Source organism: Mobula birostris, chromosome X, assembly GCF_030028105.1.
Source record: "Mobula birostris isolate sMobBir1 chromosome X, sMobBir1.hap1, whole genome shotgun sequence".
Classification (NCBI taxonomy): domain Eukaryota; kingdom Metazoa; phylum Chordata; class Chondrichthyes; order Myliobatiformes; family Myliobatidae; genus Mobula; species Mobula birostris.
In genome coordinates this window covers 34,937,635-34,962,479 of record NC_092402.1, presented here as the reverse complement: position 1 = coordinate 34,962,479, position 24,845 = coordinate 34,937,635, and the positions used below count along the sequence as shown (strand labels likewise).

Sequence of the window (24,845 nt, the reverse complement as noted above, 5' to 3'; positions counted from 1 at the left end):
AATTATGAGAGAATTTGGAAGGAATCTGGTTTTATTTTAGGCATTTTTAAAATCACAGTGTCACTGGTATTAAAACGACAGCTAGTCTCAACTGATGGTTAAGTGTCCCTTGAATTTAAAATTAAAAAATGGTTATCAAATTAAATATGGAATGGAATATTATGAATATGGAATAGTAACAAATTACTGGTTTCATGTGGTGTTTAAGTACTAAGAAAGGGAAATTAACTTCTGCAGTACTACTTTGTTAACAGGAAATGCTACTCCCTAAAGCATAAAGTAGGACTGCACTGAAAACTCCATGATGCACAGCACTAATTCCGACAAAGCCTTCAAACCAGACATCTTTAACTTCAGTAAAATATAAGAAAAGGGAAGGCACTACAGATTGTCAGTGTGCTGACATAATTTTAAATATGATTATCAGCATAGTAGTCCTAAATACTTATGCTCCTTCTTGTTAGTGTTGTGTCTTCAATTATTACACAAAGGTCTCAACAGTACATTTTAAGCCAAAAAAACACAACCATCCATTTAACATGCTAAACATAACTGCAGTGAATTAAAATGAGAGAAGCTGGATTAACAAACTGTTTTAAACTGCTAAAGCTGTGCTGGCAGCATTAAGCTGCTTAAGTTTCCACCGCTAAAAATATCACAATATTCTTAGCTTTGGCATACCTCAGAAAGCAGTATGATATCACATAGCTATCTAATACTGACAAATAACCAGCCCGAGCTGAATAAACAGGTCCCTGAAATAACCGCTTGCAAACAAATTAAAGTTAGCACCATTTAACAATTGTACTAATAACAAATTCCTGAAAAATTATGACCATACTGAAAAATCAATTTCTTGTGATAAGCCTTTAAAAGTAAATCCATCAATACTTGCAATGAAGATACTACAACTTAAGTTATAAAAATTTACTTCAAAAATAGCATTTCATTACCACATTTCTGATTGATTTGCCATTTCTAATTATGTCATTCATGATATATGAAAGCACCACTGTTAGCGCTGTCTAGTTTAATGTTATTATTTGAAATATTTTGCAGATATTGAAGTAACTACCAATAAGATAAATCATCCTGCTTACCTGAGGTTGGCATTGTGTGTATCCGATTTTGTGGCAACAATTCGAGGGGCTGCTCTCGTCCAGATACACCATCTGAGGAAAAACACGATTCAGTTTCATATATAGTCTGTAACATCTTTTTCAGGCGAGGCACTGTGGGCTTCAGTAACATGGCAAAGTCATCAAACACAATAGTTTTGAGATCTTCTTTACAATTATTCAAACTTCTAAGCTGGTGAGTATAGTCTTATCCACTAAATGTTGCTGCTGGAAGCAGTACATAAAAAAACCCAGATTCTTTTTAACATAGTCAAGCCTGGTGAAATGCACAGTGGAAGAAACATCCTAATTAACATTGAGATTTTCAGCCGCTATAGCAAACGGTCATCTTCCTTTGAGCAAGAGATGCATGCAACCATCATGGCTAGATAGGGAAAGCCTTTTACCAAAAAAAGAACCTTAAGTGTACTGACAGATGCTATTCAGTTTGAAAATATTAATCCTCTCACTGTCAATGATCGCATGCAACCATACAAGCTACCTAAAGTAATGAAAGCTGGCACATTTACATACAAGTTAACAATAATACAGCCTGAAGCAGACTGAAATAGAATGATAGGAGGGGTCAGCTATAAATAGGTCATGCATGGTCAGGGAACAAGGAACATGCATACAAACACAGGCAACCAATCAGCTGTGATAAAACAGTGTTTCCAAGCTCGTGCACACTTTTAACATGAACATTATTATCAAGAGTAACTTAATTTTTCTGTGCATTGCTTAAATACATTAATAGAAAGCTATACAGAAGCTACAACACAACAAAAAACTCTAATGTAATATAAAATGTGTTTAAATGTTCATTTGATTACTTGTGTTAAAAATCAAAATCAGTCAGATCCAAGCATCCGTACATAAATAATAGTTCTTCTGGATCCCACAATTACATTAAAGCTTTCTGATGAGATTAGTATATATTTCAATCCTAACAGTAACTATTTCCTTTGGAGCTGTAGAGCAGTGAAGAGGGGCAAGAAAAAATGTCTTCATACTTGAAGTGTTAAACTTCAAAAGTGTGGCAATTTAAAACAAATTGGAAGACTAAAGGGCTTTGATAAAAGTAAACAACTGCTGAACCCAGGAGAGGATTATATTGTTTTTCCAGAAGTCCTGAATTAGTATCAACACATTTAACCATTAACCTATAATGGGGTTAGTGCACCTCTAAACATGCTGCTGAGAATTCCAAATTCCAATACTTGTATTTATCCATTTGATTTTGTTAACTTTATCTGTTTAAAATTCAAGAATAGTTCATAAATAGCAAGCAAAGCCTGTATTTACTCTATGCTTTTTGAAGAATACAATGGAGAAAAACGGTGAATATGGAAGATGAAATGTATGCACGTTGTTGCTCTTCCAACTAAATCATATTTGCAATATTTCCGTCATTGACCATACAACTAATAATCTGACTGCATTTATATAGACTATTTAAAATTAACAAAATAAACAACCAAACAGAACACTGACGGCAAATTTGAGGCACGTTCACCAAAGGGCAGCCTTGTAACTCATGATCACCTGTCCTCAATTTGTTTTGAAGAGTGCATCTTTAACTAGTTAGTACATAGCTTGGGTATTAATATTATACCTACAGAACTGTCTAAAGCACACTTAAGTGCAAAAGAATGTATCATGCATTGATTGTAAGATCACTGGAAGAACACAATACTCTGGCCTCTCAAACTGTAGCTGTTTATCCACATTGTCAGCTGCTTCTATCTCTAGATATTACAGCAAGTTGACATCAGACAAAAAATGTTTCTGTAGTCAATTGAGTTTTGCATTCTTCATGTTATAAGCACATTCTCTCTGATGAAAAATACATATCAACAGCAACATAGGCACGCTGTTGTAAAAGTGCACCTGACTACATACAATGCAGAAGTATGAAGTGCCTCCTCCACAAGTATCTATCTTACATAACAGTGATTCCACTAATTAGAGTGGGTAGTTTCAGGTTGAACTATAAAAAGCTCAAGAATATTTTCAAGTGGAAAAATACTGCAAAAGTATTGTTGAAGAACTTGTATAAACAGTGTAATAAGTGCCTTCTGGCAACACGTGGATGACATGGATCCAATTATTTTCGTCAGTCTTACACCCACACTAAACTACAAATAGCCACAGTAAATGCCTCTTCTGCAGGCGAAATTGTATATAGCTTTATTCCCTGTTATTAACACCTTCTTGCACAGTCCTGTTGTGTTTACTAAAAAGCTCTGAGAATTAAAGCATCACTGCTGTGATGTTTAAGTCCCCTGTCCTTTAAAAATTAAAATGTTTTCCAAAGAACATTGGGGCTTTTATTTAACTGCACTGTAGTCGTCTCTAAATCAAAACAAAAATCTTGCACAAATCCCAAAATTGAAATAAATATTGATACACAAATAATAACTCCAGGACCATTTTGCACCCTCTCAAGGTTGAAACAGTGTTGATGATAACTCAAGAATTGACAAGATCATTTGCTTGATTAACCCAAAAGTATATAATAGTCTGCAATAAAATATAAATTATTAAGTATTCAAAATCCAATACATAAAATAAATATATAACTCACATCTTATGAAAAGAACTGATCATTTGAAATGCTCCACTGAAAATTATGGGCATTAATACAACATCAAATTGTTATGTGTTGTGAAAATGAGTGAATTAAGTTGTACAGAATTTTATTCTGCATTGTATAATACTGTTCTTCAGTGATAAATATACAGTTTTGAAAGCCTGAAATGAAGTACTAGGAAAAAATCTTATTTATTTTAAATCAAAAGGAATATATAATGATAACTAGGATTCTCTATCTAAAATGACAGCAGCGTACTCCTGAATTTTCCCAAGTTTTGACTCCATTGTGTTTATATTTACAAGCTAGGTCTTTAACAGCAATACATTCCGGAATATTATTCATTCCACCTCACTCTCTGCCAAATTATGATGCTGTTTCCGGTTACAAATCTATCCCAATGAAGAAAATATCATAAGTTTATTTGGCCCTTGTAATCAATGGGATGTCAATTATGGCACGTCCAAGTATTTCCCAGACAGAATATCTCATTACATTAAGAACCCTGTGATCATGATTTGTGCATGAACTGTAAGATGGCCACATTAAGCTTTACTGTCTTCAACTTCCTTTTTCCCAAAACTATACACTAAATGAGGATTATGCAAGAAAGTCTATTTTTCTTGACCATCAATCAACTTAAAGCTAAGACAAAATCGACAGAAGTTTAGCAAATACATAGAGATCTTGGAGCTTTCTTTAAAAACAATGATGCTGTTCAACTATTAAAATGCCTTTGACACTCACCATCCATTTTGCCACTGCTTCTTCATCAACCTCTTCTTAACCTAATTGTAAATGTTAAGTTTCTTCACCAATTCTCAAACTCTAATTTTAACCTACCTAAGAGACCTCATCCCCATGAATGGATAACCATCCAAAGACTTTCCCAATATGCATGCTAACATTGTAAATCTTCATTAAAATACTGCTTATTTTCATTACTTGATTGCTATGACATTCAAAGTGCCACGTAATAGTGAGAAAAACAGAAAATTCCAGAAACGGTGCAGACCCAAAACATTGATAGTTTCTCTTTCCACAGATGTTGCCTAACCTGCTGTTTTTCTAACATTGTTTGCTTTTGTTGCAGATTTCAAAGTTCAAAGTAAATTTTATTATCAGAGTGCGTACATGTCACCATATACAACCCTGAGATTATTTTTCCTGTGGGTATACAGTGGCATAAAAAAGTTTGGGCACCCCTGGTCAAAATTTCTATTACTGTGAATAGCTAAGCGAGTAAAAGATGACCTGATTTTCAAAAGGCATTAAGTTAAAGATGACACATTTCTTTAATACTTTAAGTAGATTACTTTTTTTATTTCCATCTTTTACCAGTTTCAAAATAACAAAAAAGGAAAAGGGCCCGAAGCAAAAGTTTGGGCACCCTGCATGGTCAGTACTTAGTAACTTCCCCTTTACAAGTATCACAGCTTGTAAATGCTTTCTGTAGCCAGCTAAGAGTCTTTCAATTCTTGTTTGGGGGATTTCCATTCTTCCTGGCAAAAGGCTTCTAGTTCTGTGAGATTCTTGGGTTATCTTGCATGCACTGCTCTTTTGAGGTCTATCCACAGATTTTCCATGATGTTTAAGTCAGGGGACTGTGAGGGCCATGGCAAAACCTTCAGCTTGCGCCTCTTGAGGTAGTCCATTGTGGATTTTGAGGTGTGTTTAGGATCATTATCCTGTTGTAGAAGCCATCCGCTTTTCATCTTCGGCTTTTTTTTAAATATACAGACGGTGTGATGCTTGCTTCCAAATTTGCTGGTATTTAATTGAATTCATTCTTCCCTCTACCAGTGAAATGTTCCTCGTGCCACTGGCTGCAACACAAGTCCAAAGTATGATCGATCCACCCTGTGCTTAACAGTTGGAGAGGTGTTCGTTTCATGAAATTCAACACCCTTTTTTCTCCAAGCATACCTTTGCTCATTGCGGCCAAAAAGTTCTATTTTAACTTCATCAGTCCACAGGACTTGTTTCCAAAATGCATCACGCTTGTTTAGATGTTCCTTTGCAAACTTCTGACGCTGAATTTTGTGGTGAGGACACAGGAAAGGTTTTCTTCTGATGACTCTTCCATGAAGGTCATATTTGTGCAGGTATCACTGCAATCTTCCTGAAGCTCTTTTGCAGTCAAACAGGGGGTTTGATTTGCCTTCCTAGCAATCCTACAAGTAGTTCTCTCGGAAAGTTTTCTTGGTCTACCAGACCTCAACTTGACTTCCACCGTTCTTGTTAACTGCCATTTCTTAATTACATTACAAACTGAGGAAACGGCTACCTGAAAACTCTTTACTATCTTTTAAGAGCCCTCTCCTGCTTTGTGAGCATCATTTATTTTAATTTTCAGAGTGCTAGGCAGCTGCTTAGAGGAGCCCATGGCTGCTGATTGTTGGGACAAGGTTTGAGGAGTCAGGGTATTTATAAAGCTTTGAAATTTGCTTCACCTGCCCTTTCCTAACGATGACTGTGAACAAGCCAAAGCCCTAACAAGCTAATTAAGGTCTGAGAGCTTGGTAAAAGTTATCTGAGAGCTCAAATCTCTTGGGGTGCCCAAACTTTTGCATGGTGCTCCTTTCCTTTTTTTTTAAACTCTATTATTGTACAAAACAAAAATAATACACTAATCTTGCTTAAAATGTTGAAAAGAATGTTTCATCTTTAACTTTATGACTTTTGGAGATCGGTTCATCTTCTACTCACTTAACTATTCACAGTAACAGTAATTTTGACTGGGGGTGCCCAAACTTTTGCATGCCACTGTACTCAGCAAACCTATAGAACAGTAACTGTACACAAGATCAATGAAGGAGCAAGAGCATGGAAGACAACAAACTGTGCAAATAGAAATATAAATAAATAGTAATAAATAACGAGAGCATGAAATAACAAGATGAAGAGTTCTTAAAGTGAGATCATTGGTTGTGGGAACACCAGAAATAGAATGTTTAGTTATCCTGTTTTGTTCAAGAGCCTGATGGTTAAGGGGTAGTAGCTGTTCTTGAACCTGGTGGTCTGAGATTTCCAGCATTAACAGTTCATATTAGTAACAGTTTATATTAGTAAAAGCTTTCATATTCGTAAAAGCTTTCACATGAGTGAGTACAAAAAGAAGAAAGATTATAACAATGTGTGTAAATGTTGATGAGGCACCTGATTACATTTTGGAGCTCAACACATCATCTGAGGTCTTTTCTTAACTTCACTTAATAGAACATACCTGTACAGCAGGGAAGACCTCCTTCCAGTATAATTTGAAGTGAATATCAACTACACTGTAGTTAAGTTGCTAATTATTTCTACTGGATGTTGATAAATTCTACAAATATTTGACCTGTTTGGAATTCTATTAAGTTGCTGAAATGAAAAAGCACTGCATCTTTATTCTCTTCAATCACTTTTTAGTGGGCTGGAGATATTGCAAGCAGTTGCAGATTTGGAGGTGAGTGAGCGCGAGATTTTTAAAGTGAACAGGGCCTTTTGGAACTTTTCTCCAATGGCAAAGTGCCTGTAAAAATGAGATTTAAGCAGAGCTCACACTGTGTGAGTGGGCCAGTGATAGAGCAGAGAGCATGAAGTTTTGGCTCAAAAAGTTTTGATGAGAAGAGGCAGCGGCTTAAGGTAAGTTTCTTTCTTTATCTGTCTACTAGTGCATAGCTAGTGCAGTGAGAATGCATATAGGGTCAGTGGGGTGTCCTTCATGTCAGATGTGAGAGGCTGTGGGAGACCTCCAGTCTCCCTGGTATCTACATCTCCGTGAAGTGCATCCAACTGCAGGTCCTTATGGACAGTCTTAGGGACAGGTGAGCCCCCAGGGCCAGATGGGATATACCCCAGATTATTATGGGATGCGAGGGAAGAGATTCCTGCTCTTTTGGAAATGATCTCTGCATCCTCACTGGCAATAGGAGGATGGCAAATGTTATTCCTTTATTCAAGAAAGGGAGCAGGGATAACTCTGGGAATTACAGACCAGTGAGTCTTACTTCAGTGGTGGGTAAATTATTTGAGAGGATTACTAGAGACAGAAATTTATGAGAATTTGGAGAAGCATAGTCTGATTAGGCATAGTCAACATGCTTTTGTGAGGGGTAGGTCGTGCCTCATGAGCCAGATTAAATTCTTTGAGGATGTGACGAAACATATTTGTGAAGATTGAGTAGTGGATGTGATGTACATGGATTTTAGTACAGCGTTTGATAAGGTTCCCCATAGTATGTTCATTCAGAACAACAGGAGGCATGGGTTCCAGGGAAGTTTGGCTGTGTCAATTCAGAATTGGCTTGCCCACAAAAGGCAGGTGATGTTGATGGAGCGAATTTTGCCTGGAGACTGATGACCAACAGGGTTCTGCAGGGATCTGTTCTGGGATCCTGCTCTTTGTGATGATTTTTTTTTTTTTTTTTTTTTTTAAAGTGTCTTACATAAGGAAGTGGAAGGGTAGGTTAGTAAGTTTGCAGATAACACAAGGTTGGTGGAGTTGTGGATAGTGTAAAAGATTGTTGTTGGTTACCACAGGACATTGGCAGGTAGAGTACAACTCAGAGAAGTGTTAAATAACTCACTTTGGAAGGTCAGATTTGATAGAATCGAGTTAATGGTAGAATTCTTAGGGTGGAAAAATGGAAGGATCGTGGGGTTCATGTTCATAGATCCCTCAAAGTTGCCACACAAGTTGATTGCATTGTTAAGGGGTACGTATGTTGGCCTTTATTAGAAGGGAGATTGAGTTCAAGAGTCATGAGGTAATGTTGCAGCTCTATGAAACCCTGGTTATACAACACTTAGAATATTATGTTCAGTTCAGTCACCTCATTCTAGGAAAGATATAGGAACTTTAGAAGAGGGTTCAGAGGAGATTTACCTGGTTGCTGTCTGGATTAGAAAGCATGTCTCATGAGGATAGGTTGTACAAGCTAGGGCTTTTCTCTTTGAAGTATTGACTAGCTAAGCGTTTCCAGCTTTTCTGCTTCTACATTAAACCCCGAATTTTACTATTCATACTGCCTTAACTATATATAGTGTTTGCATCGTTTTTATGTAAAAGAATGTCATCCATCTTCCAGATTCATAGTAAACTATCAAAGTTTGATCTTAACTTGCTGATCAATTAAGCAGATTTACAACAGACAGATCAAGTGTGTTGAGATGCGTTGAGAATTAAAATGATAATTCTTTATAACAATAATTCTTTCATGACATATTAATTTCAGTTTGAACTATTTAAATTGTAGAATATTTCCCAGCACTGCCTTTGATTTCTTCACAATTGTCATTCTTGTGGCCATACACAATTTCTGTGAAATCAATTTAGAAGAGTTCCACAAAGCTGTTTAATTTTTGTAGTTGTGCGCTACCGAACACTGCATCCCCAATGGAGGTATAGTAAAAAGTTACTAATTCCAGTTGCTGTATAAACAGCTATGTTGCAATAAAGTAACTTCTCAAAGATAAACATAGATGAAACATCAGAAGTTTATCAACTACACGATTATCTCTATTCTTGCAACAAAGTTTGAAAAAATCTGCTGACTAAAATATTTACAAGAACACGTTCTTTTAACTGAGTGCAAATATATCACTTTTAAACTAACCCCTTGGGTCAAAAAATCCAACTTTAAAAAAAAAAGTAACATGATTATATTTTCAAATAAAAGCAGCAACTTGCATACATACAGCACTTATGTTACACAAATATATTCCGAAGAGATAAACTTTAAGTCATAGAAAAATTGCAATTTTGATGGATAAACAATTCCTGCAAAAGGACTTTACAGCCAGAAATGGAAGATTTAGGAAAGGAGTCCCAGTCAGTACAATCACATATCTCCAAGTGAAAAACTCTAGAGTGATTAGAAGTGAACATATTTTTCCACACATGGCTTATTGACATGTTGGAATATACCGTAATCTTGACAAGTATTAAATTTATATGATAATTTAGAACTATATCTCTTCTAGCATGGACTTCTGCAAGTACGGCAAACATTTTAATATCTAGGAACCTGAAACTACCTTGCAAACAATTTGACATCACAATGATAATCCCTAAATGCTAAACACTGTGCACTACCTCAGGCCCTGCCAAAAAAGGAGTGAACATATTATTTCAACACCAAGTTTCAAATGCAAAAAAAATGAGATAAAGATTTTCCAGTCACAAATTCAAAATATTTTACAATGAATTTCATTGAAAGAAATCTCACTATTAGCAATATCCAGTCATGATGATCTTTATGTTTCTTCAGTGATATTCACCAAATGGATACACATGAGTAAGACCTTGTGGAGTATCCCAGCTCAAACACAAGCCAGGATACATATATCGAAATAAAAACAAAAAAATACTGGAAAGCAAAACCAGCAGCATCTGTGGAAAGAGGGGAAGCTTCAAGTCAAGGACCTCCATGCAAGCTGGGATAAATTAAACAAATTTCAAGATTACTTCATAAAAACATCAGAAATGATAGAGGTAGTAGGCTTTCTAGCTCTTCAAACTTGCTCTATTATTCAGAGAACAGTAGAGAATATACTTAGAGAAGGACTTGTGCTGCAGCCTATAAAACAAGAGATTGAGATATAGGAAGACAGAATAATCCAATAACTCATTTTGGCTAGCACTGACAATGCTTGGTGAATGGATTCTTTCTGTGCCATGTGATTTTAGAATTACTGTCCAATTTTAGAATTACTAAAACTTACATGAGAGCAATATGGAAAACAATAAATTATAACATATTAGTTTAAAATTTAACAAGACTTATCACTGACTTAAGGCTAAATAAAATAAAAATTACACATTACTATACACAGAAATAGACAGCCTGCAGGAAGCAAGGGATCAGAATAAAATCTGATTACTGTCAATGATTAATCTCCACACTCTGCCAGAAATAATGCTAAGAATGCAAACAAAGCATCTCTTTCAAATGCAATTAGTGTGCAGGATGTTAATCTATAACAAAGAAATTCAAAATATGATTCACGCAAAATGTGCACTGTCTCAAAAACATGAGTGTTAAAAAAATCTACAGAACTGGAAATCCAAATTTAAAACAGGAAATTCTGGAAAAACTCAGTACAGACAGCACAAAAGGTCACCTTTCACAATTTCCACCAGTTTTAATAAGATTCCAGCACCAGACACATATAACCTTCCTCTTTCAGCATTTCAAAGGGCCCTCTCCCCGGTTCAGACATCCATTACGACCAACCACTTCCAAGCTTATGCCACCTTCCCAGGCAACGAAGGGATGTGCAAATACTTTGATATCTTCCCTAACCAGATTCATGTACCCAACGATCTTTTCAGGTAAAGCAGCAATTTGTTTGCAATTCTTCCAATCTAATTTATTGTATTTGGTGTTCACAGTGTGGTTTCCTCTACAATGGAGAAACCAGGGAGTGGGTGAATGCTCAGCCAGTAGATATGACCCTCAGCTTCTGACTGCCCGTCACTTTACTTCTCACTGCATTCACACAATGACTTGTATTGGATTGCATTCCCTTTTCCTTCATAGATGCTGCTTGACCAACTGAGTTCTTCCAGCAATTTATTTCTTGCTCCAGATTCCAGCATCTGCTATCTCTTTTTTCCCCCCTCAAGACGGCACCGAGCTGCGTTCTCCATCAAGATCGCGATTCAAGAGTTAGTTGTTTTCCTTAAAATTCATAGGGATGGTTTTGTGACAGAAATGATGGTTAGAGGTCAGATTAGGGATTAGGGACAGGGATAAGGAGGAGTTACAGGTCAGACCTCTGCTCTGAGTCCAAAGTCCAGGGACATGGACAGGTGTCAAAGGACATCCGCAGTCCAGACTTCTGCTCCACGCCTGAAGGACAGTGATGTGGACAGATGAGGAAGGACATCTGTGGACGTCCAACTGTCCCAATCAGTGTGCTCCAGGATCGGGTGCGAGGAGGCATGAGGGCCAGTCAGTTAGTGTGCCCACAGTTCAAGACTGGAATTTGGGTTCCTGTCATCACCTGGTACAGTGGTCGATACTGAAGGTCGGAGCTCAAAGGTCAATCAAAGTGTGAAAGTCGAAGCCAAATGGCCAAAGTCTAGAGACCTGTCCTGGAGCTGGAGGACTGTGTGCATGCGCATGAGAGAGAGCAAAGGTGCTTTTTTGGCTTTTGTTTTGTTGCTTATTGGGTTCTGCTTTGTCGGCTCCAGAATGTATGCAAAAAGACACATTTCATTCTGTTTTGATGTGCATATGATAAATAAATTCTGAATCAGATATCTGTTGTGTCTCTGTATTGACTTCAAATTGTACTCATATCTTCTGGTTCCACACAGATTATTACCCTTTCCCCAGTTACCCAACATTTGGTGTCACCCAGAGACATCCTCTTTGTCCAGTTTATCTCTCCCCCACATTTGGTGTAATTTAAAAACTTCTCTCCTTGCTAGTTTGTACAAAGAATCCCAAATCTGAAGCATTAACTCTTACTTCCCTGCCCACAGCTGCTGACTGGCCTACTCACTGTTTCCAGCATTTTACACTTGTATCTCAAACAAAAATCATGGAAAGGAATTTTAGCTAGGATCACAGAAGAAGGAAGAGAACAAATTCAGGAAACACAAGCACTCAAATAATATTATTTGCTTCAAGTAAACTAATTAAAACACATTACCAAATAAACCCCATTCTCCATGATCAACTTGCCACTGACTTGCTAATCCAAAACATCAAAGACAGTTTACAGTATTGTGCAAAATGGTTGAATGAACTGATTTGATCCAGTCTACTTGTTTACTTTAAAATGTTGTGTTGAATTTATAAGATATTAACTAAATCAACAAAAAAAATCTTTGAAGCAAATTTACTGACAAAAGGTTTGTTGGCAAAAGGTTTATGCATCACTGAAAGAAATGTAAATTTCATTTATTTCAAACACTGATTGCCAAATAACTCAAGTCCTATCACATAATTTGGCAAAGGCTAAAACTTATCCAAAATGGGGAGCCGGCAGGGTTCAAATCTAAACATTTGTTAAAATGAGTTAAAGTTAATTTCAAAGAAACTAACCAAGCAGTTTCAGTGAAGCAGCATGCTTAAATCCATAAATAAATATTGTATAGAAAATGGTAATATGTTTACCAGATGAGACAACAGCTATGGAAAATGAAACAGTTAATATTTCAGACCAATCTTTTGTCAAAACTGGTGGAAACTTACTTAAGCTTAAAGTAAGTGTCAAACCAACAAAAAGGTGTGGTGGTGGTGAGGGGAAGAAAAGGCAAAAATCTATGTCTGTTACAGGATGGAACACAGGAATAACTAAATAGTAAAGGAAAAAAGTCAAAGCAAAATGGAATACTAATTCAGCAGTAAAGACACAAATAACATGTACAAGAATGGAAAAAGCAAAACGATCACCAACATCTAATGAACAAAAAAATAGCAATGGCTATGATTTGAAACTGCTTTATACTGAGTTGAAAACTTTGCAAAGAACCTAAATGAAATTGAAGCACTGCTAAAGTTTAAGTTTAGCTTTAGTGGAAAAGAAATAGCTAATGCTGGAAATACTTAGCAGTTTAGGCTTTATTATGAGGAGAGATTGAACTACAGATGAACCTTCATCAGAACTGACAATAAGGACCTACAAGTTTTAAAATACAAAGAATAAGGTTTGTGATAGAGAAACCCACATCATGAGCCTCAAACATCGTACACCAAACTGAAAGCAGTGTATGTAAGTCGCTAGTTCAAAGGGTTTCAGGAGGTGGAGCTGAGGTGACGATGGCACCTAATGGTGACACTTTTGCTTGCATCTTTGGAAACAGCTCTACTTCTATAATATCTCTATTGTTCCCTTTCAGGGTTCTTTTGAAGACCCTGACCTGGAGTTACACATTGACTTCGGTTCTTTGCAGGAATGGGACCCGCTCTCGGGGTCTCATGGCTGGCCACTATTCGGCATACAAAGGACGCGGCCGAGAAGACTAGCTCCCCTTCAGGGTTCTGGGATTTTGAGGCTCTGGAGGCGGGCGGACTAGAGTTTCATGCCTCCACAGGGAATTGTGTGTCGTGGGAGATGGAAGATGGAAAGCATCAAGCTGACTGCTGGCTGAGTGCCCAGACAACTGAGTTCTTTGGGCACAGAGCTCAGAAAAAGTGACGCAACAGACTTTTAACATCATAAATCAGCAAGTTGTTTGTTATGTCTCCCCTCTTGCTGTGAAATGGGGACACCTCTTTTTCCTTTATTAGGGGGAAGAGAGAGAGAGCCTGTGGTATGTCGAATTACTGGGTGAACGAGTTGTCTTTGGGATAGCGCAAGTCTGTGTCTTTATTGATATTCTGCTGCATGCTTGAGTGCTCGGTGGAGGGTGCAGATGTTTTCTTGCTGGTGGGAAGGGGGGGTCATCGCTTTGCTGCTGTTTATGTGTGTGGGGGGAGCTGGGGAGGTGCTTTGGGGTTCTAACATTTAACTGTCATTCGTTCTTTGGGGCACTCCTCTGTTTTCGTGAATGGTTGTGAAGGAAAAATAAACCAGATCCTTCTCAGAATGTAGAGGAGAGATGAGGTGAGGGAAATATTACGACATAGTCAAGAGCGGAATTAACCCTGTAACATGGGCAAAAGATTGCAGAAAATGGATATTTTGATGAGTTGAAGTAATCTGCTATAGTGCTCCAAGCTCGGGCTGAATTATTCTTTGAAGCTTTCATAAACAAATGAGATTGCACATATAACAAAGGTCGCAAGATAGTAGATCACAATATGAGTAGCTATCAGTTTCAGGTTGACTCTGATGGGATGGTGAAATGAATTGATGCATGGCACGTGGAGTTGGGGATAATTAAAATGGAAAGACTACAAACTATAAATGGCGCTTTTTTTGAACAAGTGTGGATGAGAGACCCTTTAATGTCATAGAACACTAACCCTTATAGGTGGCAGCATAATCTGAAAAAGCATATGGATCACTTGGAGTTGTCAATAAAATGAAACGTAGAGGCAAAGAAATCATATTTGAGCTTCATAATTCACATATAACTAAAGAATTTTTGGTACTAAACATTTCAAAATATACAAATGATCTGGAAAGCATACAAAAGGAGATTCTGTTGTCAGAAATAAATAATGTTTTAAAAAAAAAGAGGCAGAAAAGTTCCTGACTTCCAGTAGCTGCAGTATTTTTCTGTTTTTCCTTTTCACACCTTGTGGCACATCGGGCAGCATTTTTTGCTGTTTCCATAGTCATACTTTATTAATCCTGGGGGAAATTGGTTTTCGTTACAGTTGCTCCATAAATAATAAATAGTAATAGAACCATAAATAGTTAAATAGTAATATGTAAATTATGCCAGTAAATTATGAAATAAGTCCAGGACCAGCCTATTGGCTCAGGATGTCTGACCCTCCAAGGGAGGAGTTGTAAAGTTTGATGGCCACAGGCAGGAATAACTTCCTATGACGCTCAGTTCTGCATCTCAGTGGAATGAGTCTCTGGCTGAATGTACTCCTGTGCCCATCCAGTACATTATGTAGTGGATGGGAGACATTGACCAAGATGGCATGCAGCTTAGACAGCATCCTCTTTTCAGACACCACCGTGAGAGAGTCCAGTTCCATCCCCACAACATCACTGGCCTTACGAATGAGTTTGTCGATTCTGTTGGTGTCTACCACCCTCAGCCTGCTGCCCCAGCACACAACAGCAAACATGATAGCACTGGCCATCACAGACTCGTACAACATCCTCAGCATCGTCCGGCAGATGTTAAAGGACCTCAGTCTCCTCAGGAAATAGAGATGGCTCTGACCCTTCTTGTAGACAGCCTCAGTGTTCTTTGACCAGTCCAGTTTATTGTCAATTCGTATCCCCAGGTATTTGTAATCCTCCACCATGTCCACACTGACCCCCTGGATGAAAACAGGGGTCACCGGTACCTTAGCTCTCCTCAGGTCTACCACCAGCTCCTTAGTCTTTTTCATATTAAGCTGCAGATAATTCTGCTCACACCATGTGACAAAGTTTCCTACCGTAGCCCTGTGCTCAGCCTCATCTCCCTTGCTGATGCATCCAACTATGGCAGAGTCATCCGAAAACTTCTGAAGATGACAAGACTCTGTGCAGTAGCTGAAGTCCGAGGTGTAAATGGTGAAGAGAAAGGGAGACAAGACAGTTCCCTGTGGAGCCCCAGTGCTGCTGCTCACTCTGTCGGACACACAGTGTTGCAAGCACACGTACTGTGGTCTGCCAGTCAGGTAATCAAGAATCCATGATACCAGGGAAGCATCCACCTGCATCGCTGTCAGCTTCTTCCCCAGCAGAGCAAGGCGGATGGTGTTGAACGCACTAGAGAAGTCAAAAAACATGACCCTCACAATGCTTGCTGGCTTGTCCAGGTGGGCGTAGACACGGTTCAGCAGGAAGACGATGGCATCCTCAACTCCTAGTCGGGGCTGGTAGGCGAACTGGAGGGGATCTAAGTGTGGCCTGACCATAGGCCGGAGCAGCTCCAGAACAAGTCTCTCCAGGGTCTTCATGGTGTGGGAGGTCAATACCACAAGTCTGTAGTCATTGAGGCCGCTGGGGCGTGGCGTCTTCGGCACAGGGACGAGGCAGGATGTCTTCCACAATACAGGAACCCTCCGGAGCCTCAGGCTCAGGTTGAATACATGGCAAAGTACTCCACATAGCTGAGGGGCACAGGCTTTGAGCACCCTGGTACTGACACCATCCAGTCCTGCAGCCTTGCTTGGGTTGAGACGTTTCAGCTGTCTTCTCACCTGTAGAGCTGTGAAGCCCACCGTGGTGGTTTCGTGTGGGGAAGGGGTATAGTCATGACAGCAGGGTGGGGGACTGTGAGGAGGGGTAGGAGGGGAGAGTGGAATATATATTGGTGGGGGCCGACAACAGATGGCTCATGTGGGGGATGGGCAGGGGCCACAATGTCAAATCTGTTAAAGAACAGGTTAAAGTTCATTGGCCCTGTCCACACTGCCTTCCGTTCCTCTGTTGCTAGTTTGCCGGAACCCAGTGATGGTCCTCATCCCATTCCAGACCTCTCTCATGTTGTTCTGCTGGAGTTTCCACTCAAGCTTCCTCCTGTACCTGCTTTAGCCTCCCTGATCCTGGCTTTCAGGTCACTCTGTATTGCCCTCAGCTCCTCCCTATTTCCATCTCTAAACGCCCTCTTTTTCGCATTCAGGATGTCCTTAATGTCCTTTGTCACCCATGGCTTGTTATTTGAATAACAAAGGACAGTTCTTGTCAGAACATTGCAGTCCACACAGAAGTTGATGTAATCAGTGATGCACTCTGTGAGCCCATCAATATCCTCTCCATGGCTCACAGAGTGCCTGCCAGTCTGTCACCTCAAAACAACCCTGGAGCGCCTCATAAGCCTCCTCCGACCATTTTCTCACTGCCTTCGAGGTTGCAGGTTTACTCTTCACCAGAGGCACGTAGCAGGGTTTGAGATGCACCAGGTCGTGATCTGACCTTCCCAGTGGGGGGAGGGGAGAGGAGCTGTCTGCATCCTTAACGTTAGCGTACATCAAATCCAGAGCCCTCTCCCCTCTGGTTGTACAGCTCACATACTGCGTGAAGTTGGGCAGTGTTCTAGCCACGGTAACCTGGTTGAAGTCACCCGAGATGGTAATGAGGGCACTCGGGTGCTGGGTTTGTAGTCTGGCTATGACGGTGTAAATGCTGTTACACGCTGACGTCGGGTTGGCAGAGGGAGGGATGTACACAACAACTACAATTGCATGCGAAATTTCCCTTAGCAAATAATATGGCCGGAGTCCAACAGCAAAAAGTTCAATATCTGGGCTACAGACCCGTTCCTTGATCGTAATATGCCCAGGATTGCACCATCTGTTATTTACCAGAACCGCCAGTCCCCCTGCTTTATGCTTACCGCTCTCAGTGCAATTCCGGTCAGCTCGAATGGTCTGGAAGCCCTCTATGGAAACGCTTTGATCGGGTATGTCCTCATGCAGCCACGTCTCAGTGAATCACATGACACTACTCTCCTGAAATGTTCTCTGACTCCTGACAAGTGCAGTCAGTTCGTCCATTTTATTCCCCAGTGATCTCACATTTCCCATGATAAGAGAGGGGAGACACGGCTCATAACTTCTCTTCTCCAAAAGCCTCTGTTGTCTCGACCTGGTCCTCTTCCCTCGCCTTTTTGATCCCCCTCTGCATCTTCTGTGTGTTTTCCTCCAGATTTCAGCCGGTATGTCCGCTGCTCTGTTCGCTAAGCCGGCGGGCATGAGCGTAATTAATTGGTCTCTGGAATACACAATGCAGCCATCCTGCTGCCATGCTAACAAGACGTGTCCGAATGTAACTAATTCCAGCGCTAAAAAAAACAAGTAAAACTCTCTCCACCAGCATGTTAGAGAGGGTGCAGCTTCAACGTGTTACCGTGAGAAAAAAAATACAACAAATAACTAAGTTAAGAAGTTTAAAAGTAAGAAACTGCGGAGCAACTGTAACCGGCTATATGCACGACCGGTGCATGCGCACTGAATAATGCATATGACTGTTTTTCATGAGGCCGAGATGCCAGCTCAACATTCAACCCAGCACGGTTGGAAAGCATGCAAGGAGCCAGCCAGATTCAAAATTGGGACTATTCGCCTTAAAGTCCGGTGCTGATGCCTCTATACCATGGCCGCCTATGTATTTTGATTTTGTGTAAATAATATTTCTTGGCTTTTGAAATTTATTCTAAACAATTGCCTGAATTTTGCTGGTAGTTCCGCATTTGTCAGCACAAGTGGCAGTAAATTGAATCACTGAAAAATCTTCACAGCTTCAACAGAGGCAAAAGTTGGGGAGTGGGGCTTTACCAGTAGCTAAAGAGGTGGAGAGAAGCTTTAATGTAGCTTGTGCTTGCCCACCAACAACACCTCACATTTGTTGAAATCCTGCTACTTCTCAGGGCTTCATCATTTGATTCCAGCCCTCATTGGGGGCATCAAGATTGGACTTCTGAATCTGGAGAAGACAAGTTTGGGTAAACAGAAACATAGGCAGCAAGTACAGTCAATAAAGTCCAAGTTATTAAAATCACCTGACAAGTCATTCAGAATAGTTAACTTGTAAGTCCAATAGGAGAGGGAACTTATTCTCTGGAACATTTTATTATTTTATCAATTATTCATTTGTGGTCCTGACTGTACAAATAATTGCCTATGTTCAACACCTTACTCTTAAGCATGCCCTTGAAGTCAAGGAGGACTCACTTCCACTCCATTTCCAAGGACCAGAGGATACCTGTGCACAAATTCTTTGAACTTTGGTGGGGGTGGGAGATGTGGTGTTGACTGTTGCATGCTTAGCTACTCAGCAAGACAAATGAAGACCTCAGAGTTAGCTTGTGTACATGGCACACATTAAGCACACAGGCAATGTACATACAGTACATATACATATGTGCACACATGCATGCGTACAGATGGACACAATACATGATTTTACCTTTCCTATATCATGCACCCTCAGTCTCTTCCAGTTCTCATACTGTTAACTGCCTCCCACCATCTCCTCTCTTTCTCTATGACCTACCATCAGCTCAGCCAAAATGGTGGAGGAGGAGGAGGGAAAGTGGTAAGGGAATAAGCATCATGGCAATGTCTGGAAGGGAACTATTTCGACCCTCCAACTTCTAGTCACTCACTTCCTCCAACTACCACTCTTTGGTAACTGCAAAGATAATTTCTGATTGCCAAATCATTGTCCCTGCAAAGTCTAGTCTCAGCAGCCATGCTGTCCAAAGCCTATGGCCAATCCCTGAACACTTGACATTTTTCATCCTTGCAGAAAATCTCCACAGAATACAAGGCCGCTGCTGACTGCTGCTTGATGTCAATAGATAGTGGTCTTCATGTGCTCTGGGGGTGGGCTGTTAGACCCAAGCATGAAACTTCCTGCTGATTGTGGCAAATCATCCTTTCAGAACAGGCACATCTTATTTGACTATCATCAATACTTAGCATATAAAACCACCTGAAACTCATGGGGCCTCTAACTCCGATGCCCTTTAAACCCAAGGTTGCTGCATTCTGCCTCAGGGCTTTAAATCCACCAGACTGGCGTTATCTGTGCTGTTAAAGCTCACAGGGCCTCCTTCACACAGGTTATCCTGAAAATTTTGAGGCTTCTCTTTCTCCTACTGCATTTATATACTGGCATATAAACAGTTCAGGCACCTGACAGGCAGATACTCCATTTCTCAGCTGTGAGATGCAAATGATTGTACATCAAAACTGGCAGCCTGGCCCACCAGGATTTTATATAACAGGAGTATATAAACTTCAGGTTGAGTATGACTATAAATGTAAAACAGCCATTTAATGATGCAATGGGTGAGACAAACAAGAGTTCAGCTTGTTCTTTAGAATAACAATCATTGGATCTTTTAAACCATTTGGAGTCATATAGCACAGTAATGGGCCCTTTGGACCAACTGGTCCATGCAAACCAAGATGCCCAAGCAAGCTAGTCCCATTTTCACATAACTTTCTAAACTTTTCTTATACATGTACCTGTCCAACTACCTTTTAAAAATTGTTATTTTATGTTTCAATCACTTCCTCTGGCAGCTTATTCCACATATACCACCTAGTGTGTTTTTAAAAAGTTGCCCCTCAAGTTCATATTAAATCTCACCTTGAACTTATGCCCTCTAGTTGATGATTCCCCGACTCTGGGGGCAAAGACTGACTCTATTCACCTATCATTGTCCCTCATGACTTCAGACATCTCTGTAATATCATCTCACAGGTTCCTATGCTCCAAGAGTAAAAAAGAAAGGTCCTAGTTCTTCCCTATAACTCAATCAATCCCTTGTGTCCTGGCATTAAGATAATCCTTGTAATAATCTGCACTCTTTCCAGTTCAATAATATCTTATAAATCTCAGAGTCATCATGCTACATCATAAATGTGTGCAAACTGACGCATCTTGTAACCTAACCCAAGATGTTTCAGCATAAACAGCCCACTAAAAAAATTTTCTTCATTAGCATGCAAATCTTCTACCATGAATCACAAGCAAACTGTGAGAATGAAAGATCAAAGAATTAGGAAAAAAATAATGAAAATAGGTAGTAAATTCTGAGATCCATTTTTAAAATACATTTTACAGGATGTAGGCATCAACAGCTAGGCAAGCATTTATTGCCCATCCCTAGTAGCCCTTGAGAAGGTGGTGATGAGCTGGTTTCTTGAACCACTGCAGTCCCTGAGATGTAGGTACACCCGCAGAGCTGTTAGGGAGGGAATTCCTGTGGAATTAGAGAACCATTGTAGTCCTTGACATACAAATGCATCCTTACTCTACAATTAAAATCCACCACCAAAATATTATGAATATATAGAAAAATCCTACAGGTATAGCAGCAGATTACAGCAACAGGAAGGAGCAATCATTTTCTTCATTCAATAGTTGACTTTAGATTTTAAACAATTCCAGATCATGATTAAGGGTACCAAAAATGCAAAAAATTAACCTTTCCAGAATTTCATTTTCCTTTTTTTTAAAGTATTTATAAGCCTACATACAGAAATATTTTATAAGAGAACTTCAGTGAACTAGCCTGTTATCATTAGATCACCATTAATTGACTGAATAACGAATATGTAATATAATCCCTTTGGAACATGCCTTTATTCCTCATTTCAAAAAGTAACTAAAGATTTTGTTTTCAGCAAGTTACTTTATTTCATAAGGTAACACTCACACTGGAGTGCAATATGAACAACATAAAATTATGTTTTCCACCCTAATTCAGCAGTACAAACAGAAATACCAAGTATTTTTTTTAAATGGTGGGTGATTGGGACATCCTGATTGTTAAGGGGTCACAACACTCACCTTGCACTCAACGTCAGTAAGACCAAGGAACTGACTGTGGACTTCAGGAAGGAGATGTTGGAAGAACACCAGTTCTCATTGAGGAATGAGCAGTGGAAAGGGTGAGCAGTTTAAAGTTCCTGGGTTCAACATCTGAGGGTCTATCCTGGCCCCAATACTTAGTTGTTTATTTATTGAGATGTAGTGCAAAATAGGCCTTTCCAGCCCTTCGAGTCACACCGCCTAGCAATCTCCCCGATTTTTAATCCTAGCCTAACTGTGAGCCAGGTTGAAAAGGTCAGGGTGTCAAGGCCCGAGGCAAGGTGGGAGCCAGTTCAGATTGCTGCTCCACGGTGTTTACTGGGTTCCATCATGTCAACTCCATCATGCGCAGAACTATGGGACTCTCTTCAGACTTCAGCTCAGAAACACTACTTGCTTGCAGTTACCTTTTGCATAATGTTTTTTTTCCCACTGCACATTGAATATTCGATGATTTTTTTTATGGGTTATTTTATTATTTTATTTTTTATGAGTTCTCTTTTATAGGCATGATGTGATTTTTATTCTCGGCACTGTGTGTGTGTGTGTGTGTGTGTGTGTGTGTGTGTGTGTGCGCGTGCGCGTGCGCGCGCGCGCGCGCGTGTGCATACACAAACTCCTCATAGGAAGCAGTGGGAATTGAATCCAGGTCGCCTGTACTGAAAAGCATTGTGCTAACCACTACGCTACCGTGCCGCAATAACAAAGAAGCCATGCCAGCAACTATATTTCATTAGAAGTCTGAGGAGATTTGGTATGTCACCAAGGACTCTAGCAAATTTCTACAGATGTACTATGGAGAGTATTTAACTGGTTGCACCACCATCTGACACAGAGGCGCCAATGCACAGGATTGGAAAAAGCTGCAGAAGGCTGTAAACTCAGTCAGTTCCGTCATGGGCACTAGCCTCCCATCATAGAGAATATCTTCAGAAGTCAATGCCTCAAGAAAGCAGCATTCATCATGAAGGAACATCACCATCCAGGACATGCCCCCTTCTCATTACTACCATCAGGGAGGAGGTACAAGAGCCTGAAGACACATACTTTAAAACAGCTTCTTCCCCTCTGCCATCAGGTTTAGAATGGTCCATGAACCCATAAACACTATGCACTATATTGCTCTCTTTTTGCACTACCAATTTGTTTTATATTTCTTATTGTAACCAATAATATGGTTTTATTATGTATTGCACTGTACTGCTGCAGCAAAACAACAAATTTCACGACATACGTCAGTGATAATAAACCTGATTCTGATGTTCGTGTACACAAATGACTGAAAGTTAATGTGCAAATTCAGCAGGCAAAGGCAAATGGTACATCCTGCAAAGGCAAATTTCAAACCCCTTCCCCCACCTTACTGGCATCACCCATCACCTTCTAGTTTGTACTCCTTCCCCTCCCCCACCTTCTTATTCTGGCTTCTTTCCCCTTCTCTTCCAGTCCTGATGAAGGGTTTGGCCCAAAACTGACTGTTTATTCTTATCCACAGATGTTGCCAGCCTTGCTGAGTTCCTCTAGCATTTTGTGTGTTGCTTTGGATTTCCAACTTCTGCAGAATCTCTTGTGTTTATGATAAGGCAGCCTGCATTGCTAGTTTTGATGACAAGAGTAAAACTGTATACTACAATTATGTAGAGAGTTGGAGAGAACATACCTGGAGTACTGTGTACAATTTTGCTCTCCTTACTTTAAAAAAATATATATACACTATAAAAGGGGAGTGCAGCAAAGACTCATCCAGTTTGTTCTTGCAGTGGCAAACCAGTCATCAGAGACTGAAAATAGCAGGCCTTTATCAGCAGTTGCCAGGTTACATTAAGAGTTCATAATCCCAACAGTTTGCAAGTCGGAAATGAACAAATAGTGTATGGGAGAGGACCAGAGAAACAGCTGTGATGGGAAAGCAAGCAGGTGCAGCAAAAGAGGCTGCCAGCCGGCTCAGCGACACAGTGAGTGAGCCAGTCTGCTGAACCCTCCCTAATATGTTCAGCTCTACCCAACCTCCGATTGCTGTGGGAGAGGGTTAGAGAAAGAAAACATTTGGAACTGCCCTGTTCCCACCTAACAGAAGCGTCTTGCAAATCCATCCTCATACAGCCCACTAGTTTTCCAATTGCTTGACTGTATGTATGGGTTATCCATAAATCAGGTATTCAACACCTGGGGTTGACCTGTATTTTCTAGGGTTTATCTAACTGAAAAAAAATGCAAAATTGTTAGGAGGGTTAGTGGAAGAATTTATCTCATAGTTAAGGAGTCTAGAACTAGGGGTCACAGTCTCAAAATAAGAGGCTGGATATTTAGGACAGAAATGAGGAGAAATTTCTTCACTCACAAGATGTTTAATAATTGAAATGATCTACGCCCAGAGAGCTGTGGATACTCATCACTGGTTGCATTCAAGACAGAGACTAAAAACTTTCCAGATATTCAGGAGTAAGCCAAGAAAATGGCATTGAGGAAGATGATCAGCCATGATCCAGTTGAATGAAGGAACAAGCTCAAGGAGTCAAATAGCCTACTTCTTACATTTATATTCTCTCATTTCCACAATTTTATTATGATACTACTGATCAATTAGATTTCATGATCAAAATTTAAAAGTTATAAAACAGACTACCTTCAGGAAAATTGGTTTATAACCATGTCACCCAGTGGTAATTCATCACAGAAATTCAAAGGAAATGCTCTTCCAATCCAACACTGTAAACTGGATTTCTACCCAATGCATACTGCATGTGGTTTAGAGTTTTAGACAAGGATTAATTTACAAAATTGCTTAAAACATTTTGCAATTCTATATTTGGTAACACATCTCTTATTAATTAAGCGACATAAACCTGTATATTTACCAATGTTTCATTAACTCTAGGAGAACTTGCACAATTAAACAAAAGTTACTCATCTTTATGAACAAGCACCCAAAGAACTTTATGCAATTCAAGTACAGAACATTCCATCACAGCGATATCACTGTTTCTAACAGAAATACCATTAAAATTCAAGGGTATTGCCCAGAGGATGAAAAAAATCAATACCACAAACTACATTCTAGTATGTGCATGAAAACACTAATTATAATAAGCAAAGATTATTTTGAAACTAATCAAGCTCTCCTTTTAAAAAGTTTTTTTTCACAAGCTATTTTTATAGTGTGTACTCTTGTAGCTGACGTGGTAGAGCTATTTTTAAATGAGAACAGGCGGACAGCCATGACTTGTTTGCACAGTTGATCCCTCAGAGTT

The 24,845-nt window shown here is 39.6% G+C and overlaps 1 protein-coding gene across 9 annotated transcripts in view; it reads right to left on the bottom strand.

The window, feature by feature from the left end:
• Window positions 1–24,845, bottom strand: part of hdac5 (histone deacetylase 5) — a 338,912-nt gene that overhangs the window by 175,990 nt on the left and 138,077 nt on the right. For 2 of the 9 annotated variants that reach the window (XM_072249379.1, XM_072249378.1), the window contains one exon: window positions 1,101–1,172. In XM_072249379.1, coding sequence (XP_072105480.1) covers window positions 1,101–1,172 — 72 coding nt within the window. Of the gene's footprint in view, window positions 1–1,100; window positions 1,323–24,845 lie in introns of those variants that run through there. The other 7 variants (XM_072249376.1, XM_072249375.1, XM_072249380.1 and 4 more) reach the window with 6 other exon arrangements.